This window comes from Corvus brachyrhynchos, unplaced genomic scaffold (assembly GCF_000691975.1).
Source record: "Corvus brachyrhynchos isolate BGI_N302 unplaced genomic scaffold, ASM69197v1 scaffold70, whole genome shotgun sequence".
In the NCBI taxonomy this organism is placed as follows: Eukaryota; Metazoa; Chordata; class Aves; order Passeriformes; family Corvidae; genus Corvus; species Corvus brachyrhynchos.
The window spans coordinates 3687632-3698558 of record NW_008236217.1 but is presented as its reverse complement, the minus strand read 5'-3'; the positions used below and the strand labels follow the sequence as shown (position 1 = coordinate 3698558).

The 10927-nt window shown below is 40.6% G+C and overlaps 2 protein-coding genes across 2 annotated transcripts in view; one reads left to right on the top strand and one right to left on the bottom strand.

Annotated features, from left to right (window-relative positions):
• The window catches only part of GNPAT (glyceronephosphate O-acyltransferase), a 16480-nt gene extending 8697 nt beyond the window's left edge, over window positions 1–7783 (bottom strand). The window contains exons 1-7 of the mRNA XM_008643386.2: window positions 7454–7783; window positions 4865–5041; window positions 3896–4025; window positions 1593–1720; window positions 1060–1135; window positions 321–472; window positions 105–235 (exon numbers count right to left, since the gene is read on the bottom strand). Coding sequence (XP_008641608.2) covers window positions 105–235; window positions 321–472; window positions 1060–1135; window positions 1593–1720; window positions 3896–4025; window positions 4865–5041; window positions 7454–7561 — 902 coding nt within the window. The 5' untranslated portion in view covers window positions 7562–7783. The remainder of the gene's footprint in view (window positions 1–104; window positions 236–320; window positions 473–1059; window positions 1136–1592; window positions 1721–3895; window positions 4026–4864; window positions 5042–7453) is intronic.
• Window positions 7784–9155: 1372 nt separating this feature from the next.
• CUNH1orf131 (chromosome unknown C1orf131 homolog) overlaps window positions 9156–10927 on the top strand; it is an 8636-nt gene continuing 6864 nt past the window's right edge. The window contains exon 1 of the mRNA XM_008643385.2: window positions 9156–9221. Within this exon, the coding sequence (XP_008641607.1) occupies window positions 9156–9221 (66 nt within the window). The remainder of the gene's footprint in view (window positions 9222–10927) is intronic.

The following is a 10927-nucleotide window of genomic DNA, read 5'->3' as shown; positions in this document are numbered from 1 at the left end:
GAGGGAGGGGAGAAAATACAAAAACAAAGAGGACATCTTAGTTCACACAGTTGTAGACTAAACAAATGTTTTTCCTGTGCATACACCATGGAAAGATGTGGTACCTGGGAACCAAATTGTATGGGCACCGATTGATCCTCCCAGAGGCCAAGGTTCTAAGGGATACTGGCTGGCCAACGTAGATATGTATGGTACCAAAATTGTCACTGAGGATTCTCCTGGCTTTTAACAACCCCTATGAAAATGGGAAGAGGAAAACTTAAATTCTGGTGCTATAGGATGTGTATATGTCCACTTCTGTTCTAAAGGAATTTACATACAGATGTAGATTCTTTGGGCTTTGGGACTCCCAGAAGTTCATACGCATAGAGAGATTCTTCTAATATCCTCTCATAGCTGATGCTGATGGGAACAAGGTATGTGTCAAAGACTTCACGTTTGAAAAAGGGTTCCATCACAATGCTGAGAAGACCTGCCAGTTGGGAAAAAAAACATGAATCACCTGTCTTTTTCAAAGAGGGAAAAGCAACGGCAATTCAACTTTGAAAAGGATATCTTTGCATTTTAGAAATTGCTAATAGGTGTGCACTGTGCCTGTTCTCCCTTCAAGCAAGCAGAAGCAAGAGACATTGTCCAAGTCTTAAAACAGAGGGTAAATGGAAGCAATGCTCTTGGACAGCTATTTGTGCTCTTTTAAGCAGGACTGCTCTGTGCTCACACAGCATTCTCCAAAAGATTCCCAATTACTTTTACATTGAGAACTACAGTATTTCTCTGCTGGCCAGGGGATGCCTATTGTCTAGGAAGAAAAGGGTGAAGAGTTATTGAATTTAGTACACAATGGGGCAAAGGGAGCAAAAGCAGTAGCGTGCAAGTGGAATGTATTGCTGCTCTTTGTCTGGCCTTGGAACCCAGTCATAGTGTTTTCCAGTACTCTGACAGACTTCCCCCATTTCCCTCTACTTTAACATCCCTTTCTATCCAAAGAACTTACAAAGCACATAGCCACTAAAGAAAACACTAATAATATTAAAATTTCCAAATCTTAAATAAACTTACCAAATTTTGGAGTCAGAGTCTTGGCAGTGCGGCTTCTGGTCCCCTCAAGGAAAAATTCAATTGGGGCATAGCCACTCTTCAAAAGTAAGACAAGCAAACAAATGAAAAGCTAGTCAGAAAAAACATTTCTTCTTTATTGTCCAAAAATAGTTTTAAGTACTTCAAATGTAAGTAAGTTGGTTTTTGTAATGACAGACACGTATATCTAACTTAAGCCATCTGCAAGCCTACATTCATCCATTGTATTTGCCACACTGTATAGTTTAATTAATGAAAATATTGGGTCTGTCATGAGATATGGGCACACAATCCAAAGCAACTGATGAGCAGTAATTTGTTTATCATTTACTGAAGTGTATAATAATAATAGAGTGCACATGTGGTCTTCACCTACAGCAAATCAGAGGTAAAAAGCACTTAATCAGATCACCATGAAGACTTTCAATCACACAGCCATAACATCCTGCATATTTCACCTGAATTGTTCCAACAGAGTATTTCTTAACATTGTGAGAGTTCAGGAAGTTATTTACCCTTAACATCGTTTTTACATATTCAGCAAACACTGCCCAGTAGAGTCTGTTCCCACCAAAGGAACGTCGCATAAAAAAGGCACCTGCCCTTCGTAGCAGCTCACCAACTATTTTCATTCCTAGGAAATCTGAAAAACAATCAAAGAAAAAACAAACCATACACACAAATTGTATTGATTAATATCACCCAGCAGAATCAACCATGTTCTCTAGCATGCTGACTACCAGAATACAGAAGATCTCTTTCAAGGATTCCATTGTTGCCAATACATTTATTTGCTTTCAGATAGTCTAGCAAGACTTACATCAACAAGAATGGCATATTATAGTGTGCTTTCAATTTTTTTTAAGCTGCATTCACTTAGAGCAATTTATTTTCATAATTTAGATGGCCAGAGTTCAACCATAATAAAGACTAAGTTTCTGAAGTACATTGTCTCACTCATCTTTAGAAAAAAGCAGTTACTACTGAATGTATTCCAGAAGACACAGAAATCAAGCAGCCAATTAAACTATATTAGACCATCTATGATCCTGACTCATCATTCTGGGGCATGTACACTGAACCACCTAAAATTATTTTACAGTTTTTTAGTTTTAAGCAATGACAGTCAATGCTTAACTTGTCAAAAGCAGGAAAAAACATTTAACATTAACAAATTTCTTATGTAAGCATTTAAAAAAGTCTACACATCAGCTGGCAATGTGCCACTCCGACCTCCTTGCCACCTCAATCCATGAAACACTGAAGAACAGATAGGCACTCAGTAAAATAAACTCACATTTCTAGAGGTAACATTGACAGTGAGTGCCCTGAAGGTGTCAGAAAGATCATTCCAGCACCAACTAGATTCCTGCTAATGTACTGTATGAGGATGTACTAGAGAGTTACTGGCAACTGTTTATCTTCCCTTAGCTAATCCCCACATACCCATATGCTTGAAGCCAAGAGATAACTAACAAAGCAAAGGCACTTATCACCTGTATCAGGAGAATCTCTCCACTCAGCACAAGTGCTGCTTTGAGAGTGAGTTTGTAAACCACATCTTGTGAACCTCTAACATGATATACAGTAAATACAACTACAACCATAGAGAACTGTATTTTCTCCGAAGGAATTTAAAATAATATGCATGTGCAGGCAGCATCAAGATACAAGCCCCTAATTCTTTAGGAGAACTTTGACCCTGAAGCACCCAAAACACTCAAAAAATGTTAATCCTTAAAAATTCCTTCTAAGCTAAACTAATAGTATCTTAAGATACTATTCTGAGGTCCAAAACTCAAAAATACTCTAATCCAAGTCAGCAAAGGATTACACCAATACCTATAACAGCGTGTGAGCATATTCTGAAAAATACACAACAGGCAAACCGCAATACCTTGATCAAGGCAGCTGTGAAACATCAACTTGGGAATCTAACCTGCATCACCCTGACGCAAACTCAAAGACCAGGGAAATCTCATCTTCCATAGCAAGCACATTCTCACAGCTTCTATCAGTCTTCCTAATTTCTTGATTGGAATAGCAGACTACAGTAGAGCAGTGGTTCCAAGATCTCTGCTAGCTTACCTGTGGATATTACAGTGCTGCACCAGACCTGAGGTGGTTTTCTGCCTGCTTAGAAGACCTGTTTGATACCCGAGACTTCCAAGATCAGGTTTTTAAGTTAAATGTTGACAGCATCCAGATTATCAAAAAGCACATTAATTTGGAAGATATTTACTGTTCAAGCCCTCAAGAACTGTTTCCCACAAATATACTGGCTTCATCTGCTTCACAACTAAGTATGTCCAAAATCCTGACCTCTGATATGACATATCACTCCCCAGACAGCTCTGCTGTCAGCATGTCACAAAGTTCTGCCAATGCTTCAAAGAAATCAGTCACATCAGAAACAAGCATAAGTTGGCTGGTACTTCGTATCTGGCTACTGTGACTGCATTTTAAACTGTATAAAGTATCACAAAAAGTTCTGCATCCACAGTACCACCTGGGCAAGTTTTTGCCTGTTCCCAGGCTATAAAAGCAAATAGAAGTCGTCTTTACAACCCTTATCTCTGCCCCAGCCTCAGGTCTACAGATGGGGTACTTCTGGGCAAACTTGCTATGAGAAAAAGTCACCTTTTTGACAGGACTCAGCACCAATGAGAAGCTTTCAGACATTGTAAGCACCACACCCAAGGAGGATTTAACAAGACGTATTTGGCACAGAAGTTAAACACAACTACTTATAGTTGCAGCTACCAGAGAATGCTACCAATTCTCCGAATCCTGAAAACATTGTTTAAAACATACTTGCCTATTCCTGCAGCAATGACAGGCAAGGCCAAGTCATACGTGTATAGCAAATAAGACAGCATCAAAAAGTCTACGTAGCTTCGGTGGCTGGGCAGCAGCACAACGGGATGCTCCTGAATGGCGTGTTGCAACTGGAAAAGAACAGTGCAAACAATCTTGTCCCAATATTTAGTGACTGTTGAAATTTGCAAATATAGACCTGCACAGGGCTTAAGGCAAACAAAACCCCATTTGCTTCAGGGTTGTTTCTCTGTCAACACGATCAATACCTCTTTCAACAGGGAAGCCATAGGAAATTTGGAGCAGCTGTTTCCAGAGTAGCAACGTGAGGTTCACAAGCAGCACAGGACTCAAAAACTAGGGCCATCCCATTATGGGATAGTCTATTTCCAATCCCTTTTGATGGGGATGGGAAACCAAATAGGGGCTGCCAGGACTGACATTGCTGACTCCCAGGGAATGCACCCTCCAGAACAGCGACATTCTTACATGAAATAGGGGGACAACAGTTCCCGGAAACTGAGGCAAACCTAAAGCATCTCCTGCCTCAGAGGTGCACAGTGTTTCACCACTCTTAGTTGTATGAGGGCTTTGCAGAACAGCCAGTCCACTCAGCCATGAAATATTATATTTTGACCCCCAATTCAGCTAAATGCATTATTATTTTATATTATAAGATCAAAAAGACTCAGTGGCTGATCTACCAGAATCACAGACACATGGTATTCCTTACCATAGAAAGCACTTGGAAAATATAGAAAAAATCCTGAGAGCTGTTTGCCTCTAAAATACTTGTATATCATCTGTCTTGCCTCCCAGATTTACTAAGAAATGCACTAATAAACAAAAGTGAGTGCTGTCATTTTTTTTTCAAAGGTTATTTTTCATATTTGTTATTTGAAGATTAGAGTTCTTGTCCAAGTGACTGGTATGAAAATATTTTAACTTTTTCCCTCCCACCAGTACTCACTCTCTGCATTCCTTCTTCATTCACACAAACTCTCTGGAAAAGCTGTTTAAATATTTTGCTCAGAGTGAAGGCAAAAAATCTGACAGCTCCTAGTTGCATACGGTGGCCCATCTCATCCAGGATTTCCATGGCTTCTTCTTGAATAATATCAGGTGATTCTCCCATCTCTTTTGCTAACTAAACAGAAACAAAACAGCAGTGACAACTTGTTATCTTCTCCTTGCCCATGCACACCATTCTCATGTGCCACAGCTACTATGGGAGAACTACTGCAATAGTCCACAAGATTTTATTTTATGCGATAGGCATGGATCTAATCATACAGAAGTGTTTGGTGCCAGCCAACATGACAAGACCAAGTTTAAGCTGCTTGAAAATCAAAATGAGCTTAGATGTCAATGGGGGGAGGGGATGGTGTACAACAATCCTCCCCCCAAACACACCATCTGAATGTTAAAACTTGTAGCATATTCAGGGGAGATTTAAGTTCAAAGAATACTTCCTGTATTATCAGACTGAAGAAGGATCTGTGCCTTTTCCTTTGAATAGTAAAATGAAGCCTGTGTTTGTAGAGACAGTCAAAACACAAATATTTTAAGTGGTTTTGGGTTAGAGTTTACAAAGAACCTCAGCCCTATCACACTTCTACTTCTTCATAATGTTTTACTTTGGCAATGGAGAGCTGAATTGCATACAAAGCACTGTCTCTACCAACTGTGCATATCAATGATCTTTCTTCTGTTGCCATGCACATTCCCTTTTGAAGTTTCTTGAAATAGACTTAAATAATGGCCATCCCTCTGATTTGGTACTTTGAATCTAGAAATACTTAATTGAAAAGTTAAGCCTTTTACTGTTATGGAATAAGGAAAATAACTTTTACTCAACACAGAGGAGGAAAGAAAAGGAATGGCAGAAGAAAAAGCCTCCAAAAAAGCATGGCTCTGATTGGAAGCCAGTGCTGCTTACTTATTATTTCCATTTTGTGACATATGAGAAAATCCATCTCCTCCAATCTACCTTCATATACTTTACTACCATATCTACTGGTTCAACTGTGTTTTCTTAAATGCATTACCCATCATCCTAAGTATTTCCACATCTAGTTTAAACCGATTATTTTAGCCACTTAAAGAAGCCAAGAACTGCTTCCACTTAAGCCTGAGAAAATCACTCTTGTTTAGGAAGCCAAAAAATTCTTCTTGTTATTCACCAGGAAGAGATTTTGATCTCATGCACCAGCCAGCAAAAAGCTTACCATACAGTTCACCTGTGTGATTTAAGTGCAAATCCACTATGGAACTAACCTCTTCCCAAAAGCAGAAATCAAAAAACCAGACCAGTCACATACAGCAAGCTAAAACAAACTAATGACCTTAACTTCCCATACTGAACTTTAGTAACCTCAACAATTTGGCATAAGAACAAATTCTAGTACGCCTGTGTACAGCTGTGTAAACCATGCCCAGGCAGGAGGGACTCAAATCAGAGACTGCTGGGCACAGTGCCCAAGACACTCTCAGTTAGATACTTCCAGTAATCTCTAGTGCAAAACTGGTAACCCAGCTGCAATGGGCAGGTCTGCTAACTCCCTTCAACCACTTGATGCCAGCCCAGAAAATATCCATCAAAATCATTTTCTATCAAAAAAGCACTTCAGAAGAAAACATCACACAAACGTCTTTCTGTCAAATCCTCTGTAAAGTATTTTCTTTCAGTAAGTTTTTTAGTGTATCTAGAGTTAAAAGATTTTTTTGGCTTTCATACTATTTAGCAATCCATAATGGAAACAGAACTACTTTGTTTACTTTGTCACATTATAACAGATTTTGATATATCATAGGTAACACTAACCATTAAAATAAATAAATAGAAAAATTTACAGTAGCTTGTCACTCAGGACTAACCATAACATCTTAGATATTTCTACACACTTGGAATTATTTTTCATGGATACTGAAATTAGTTACCCTGCTAACTAACACACACACTTATTTCAGGCATTTAAACACAGTGCAAAATATCAGCCAGTCTAACCATAAAATACTTTATTCATTATAAAGTAGTATCTGCCCTTCTTGTTAAAACAAAAATATTGTTACATCTTAAACAGTGTTTCTAATTCAAAGAATTATCTGTGAAATACAACTCTCATTTTAGTGAAAGTAGCATTTAGGAATGGTTCCTAAATACATCACTAACCTATAAAATTCCTACAAGACAAATTCCTACCCTCAAAGTATAAAAATGTCTACTAAGGAGAGTGCTAATGTCTTTCACAACGTTGCTCTGTGGTGAGAGCAGTGGAGTAGGAGTAGAAAGAAAAAAAAAAGAAGTCAGGCACACTGCATAAGTTAATGGTGAAGTGTTGTATATGCAAAATCAAAACACTTTCATGAACCTGATAGTTTTAGTGGCAACTCCAGTATTTTTTTTCCTGCCAAAAGAGAGTTATTTATTTACTAGACTGCCTTCCAAACTACAGTTATCATTTTAACGAGGTCAGCAATAATCTCCTTCTCCTGGCTGCCGCACAAAGGTTAGATGTGTTCAGTCCACCTCATCTTTGAGTGCATTGTCCAGACTCACCTGCTTGATAACATATTGAACTTGCTCTGACTGGAGAACAGCATTTTTGATAGCATTTGGCTTGCAAGGTGAAAGTCCCTTGTAGATCACCGGAGTATAACATTTCATCGCGTATCTCAAATCACTGGACAATCGTCTTTCCTCCAAGATATCCTCAAACTCATCTCTTTTCTTTGATGTGAGCTCTTTCTGCTAGGAACATACAAATGAAGAGTGAGACACTGTCTTGAGCTATTTGGTGATCTGCCTGGTTACAGCACCAAAATAATGATATGCAATGTTGTGCAACACTTGGGGTTTCTTTTTAGCTTTCAAAAATGTTTGCATTCTACACTCTGTGACTGCAGGAACCAATACTACCTGCTTGGAAGAGTGATCCAGAAGGAAACTAAAAAGAAAAATAAACAAACAACACCTCCCCCACCCCCCAAAAAACCCACCCTAACCATTCCCAACTGCAAAGATCCCCAAATCACCCTATGCCACGTTACTTAATTCCACCCAACAGGAAGAAGCTGAGAGAACACGTGGGCTTTTAAAGCTGAAATGCCCTGCCTCCAGCCTCTCCATGATTAATAGGTATTAACTAAAAGACCTTTGATTCCAAATCTCACAGCTTCATTAAGACAATGCCATGATTGACATTATAAAAATGCAATCATCAGTTGATTTTATCAATATTACAGAAAATAATCCCTGCTACTTAAAGTTGCATTTGGGGCCTTGATGATTTGTGGCTTTCACGAAGCCTGGATGTAAGGTACATGAAACATTACCAGCAGGAACAAAAAAAAAAACCACCTCAATGTCAGCCTCATGATTGCACTATGGTGCACACATAGGTAAAAAGAGAGCACAGCCTCTGCGTAACCAATACCACTGTTAAGGAGGAAAAATACCCAGGACATCGAGAACTAATTGTGGATCCATCCTGCTGCAGAAAACTCAGAGACAAAACTCTTCCCTTTGAGCCAGTAGACCCCTGCACTAGAGAGAGATGTCTCCTGTATCACTACAGTTTGTATGAATGACCTCTCAGTCTTCCCAAGACTGAAATTGTATTTCTCTAAACTTCAAAATAGCAGCAATAGCCACCTATCTAAGTAAGACAACTGGAGTAAGCCTCTGTGAAAGAAAAATATAAAAGCATTACTTATGACCAAGTATATTTATTAGAAGATGCTAAAAATAAAAATGCTTATGTCTTTCTCCACAGTACCACTTGAAAGGTAGCACTGGCAACCTTTTCATTCATTCTACCTCCTCTTTCTATATATGACCTGTGCAGAACCAATCTGATAATGAAGGATAAAACATGTTTCATGGGCTCTTAGAGTGACCTTTTCTGGTGCTGAGTGGAAAGCCTGGCCAGCAAACACACAGGGGAACACCAGGAACAGATAAGCAAAATGCCCAGCAGTGGCAGCTGGCTTTTCAACCTTGGGAGAGGGAGTCAGCTTTCACTGACAGCCGAGCACAGCCACAGCACCAACACTATCAGACCAGCTGACATTTAGTAGAGAGCAAATCTTTAGTTCCCGTCCATTCATCAGCACAAGGTAATTTGGTGGAACAAAACAAAAAAACTCAAATCGGGAATATCTCCACTTAAGAGATATTAAGAACGACAAAAAAATCCTTCAAAGCCTCATCTGTATCAAAAGTCAATTTTGTTTTGTTGGAGGACACAAATCCTACTATAATGTTTGAGCTTTTCAAGTTCTTTTACCCACACAGGACAGGCAAATTTGGAGACCATCCTTCTACTGTAAGTGCATTTAGTAGATTGTATAACTTTTCTTTCCACAACTGCAGTGTAGAGAATTCCCTCACAGTGACTGCAGAATAAACTCTTCAGGAACTTTCAAAATAATCCTATATAGGTATTAAACCCAGACCTCTATTAATACAAAACTTTTAGAAGTTCTTATCCTATATGGTTTAGCGTTACAGCTTTCAATCTCTCTTCTTCCTCAGCTTTCAACTGGTTGGTATTTTGCAAGAGCTGAGTAAGCTCAGATCTGTTAAGATGACTGGAAATAGTTTCTATTAGCCATCTGTTGCTGTTGACACCTTATATCAACCCCCTTGATTAAAAACAAAATAGAAATAAATCCCTTATGCTCTGTAATGGCAAAAAAAGATAACTCAGAATAGTAGCAGAAAACATTATTTGCCTCTCAGTATCACCTACTCAGATCAGTATGTGACAAATCATTGCTCAGAAAATCTAAGCAATGTTTATGTCAGTTACAAAAGTTCAAATCCTGCAATCTGCAACTACATGAAACCCAGACAAAGAAACCCAGCACTCAGCACAGGCACCATCAGCCTCATCAGCAGTCACCACGCGGCTACAGCTGTTCCCCAATGCAACTCCGGTGAGCAGAGCTTTGCAAAGGCCATGGCCCATTGAAAAATCACCTCTCTGCCTCTGCTCCTCATCTGATGTTTTCAGACTTGATGTGCAACTGATTTCTCTCCACAGCAATAGTTATTTTCACGCCCTGTTCTGAAGGAGCACTGAGGGAGCCAAACCACACACTTCACCAACCACTAAAGATATCTAACTGTGCTTTCAAACATTACAGCCAAGCCATTGTTCCAGCTTCAATTGCCAACTGGTAGAGAACACACTTAGAAAACACACTGTTGGAAACGTGGACATCAGAAATTCAGTGACATGCACTGTTACTGCGACAGCGGTGAAGTATGAAAGCAAAACAGCAGGAGCCTGGAACTCCTCTGCTTCCATATAATTAGGATATGCAATAGTAACGATGGTGCTCGCTACGTCCTTGGGATACCAACATAGAGACAAGACACAAAAGAGAAGTTCAGGAATCTCTGCCGAAGCAAGGAGCCGTTTCCCTCTCTCCCTAGTCCCCTCCTCCAATTGCTTGTACAGAGGTAGGGTTTAGCACCCCGCACCCAAACCTCCTTGTCTGAGGCTGGGAAAGCAGCTGCAGGGAGCAAACAAGGTCAATAAAATAATTTTCACTATATAACACGGGAAAACCCGCTTCGGCCACTCCATCCCCACGACAATCGCCCAGCGCTGAGTTCACCGTCGCTGGCAGGACAGGTTTCTGGGGGGCTGAAGCCCTGCGGAGCGGCCGGTGCCCGGAGAGCTGCCACGGCAGAGAGCTGCTCCGGGACACTGCCTCCGTAAGCAGGAGCCACTTCCCAGCTCCCCTAACCCAGCGGGCCTTCCGCAGCAGCTCTGAGGGGAGACGCGGCGCTCGGGATCGGGAGCTCTGGCTGTCGCGACTGACACGACAGGTAGCGAAGGAGTACCCGAGGCAGAAGAGGGCGCGCGGGAAGGTCAGCTGGTGAGGGGAAACGTCCGGCCCCGAGAAAGGCCTCGTCCCTCCCTCCGGAGCGTGGTCCTCGCTTTCCCGGGGACGCAAACCGGGGATAAGGGATGGAAGGGCAGATTACGCCAAGCGCCGTCATTCCGCTTCAGAGTGAGCG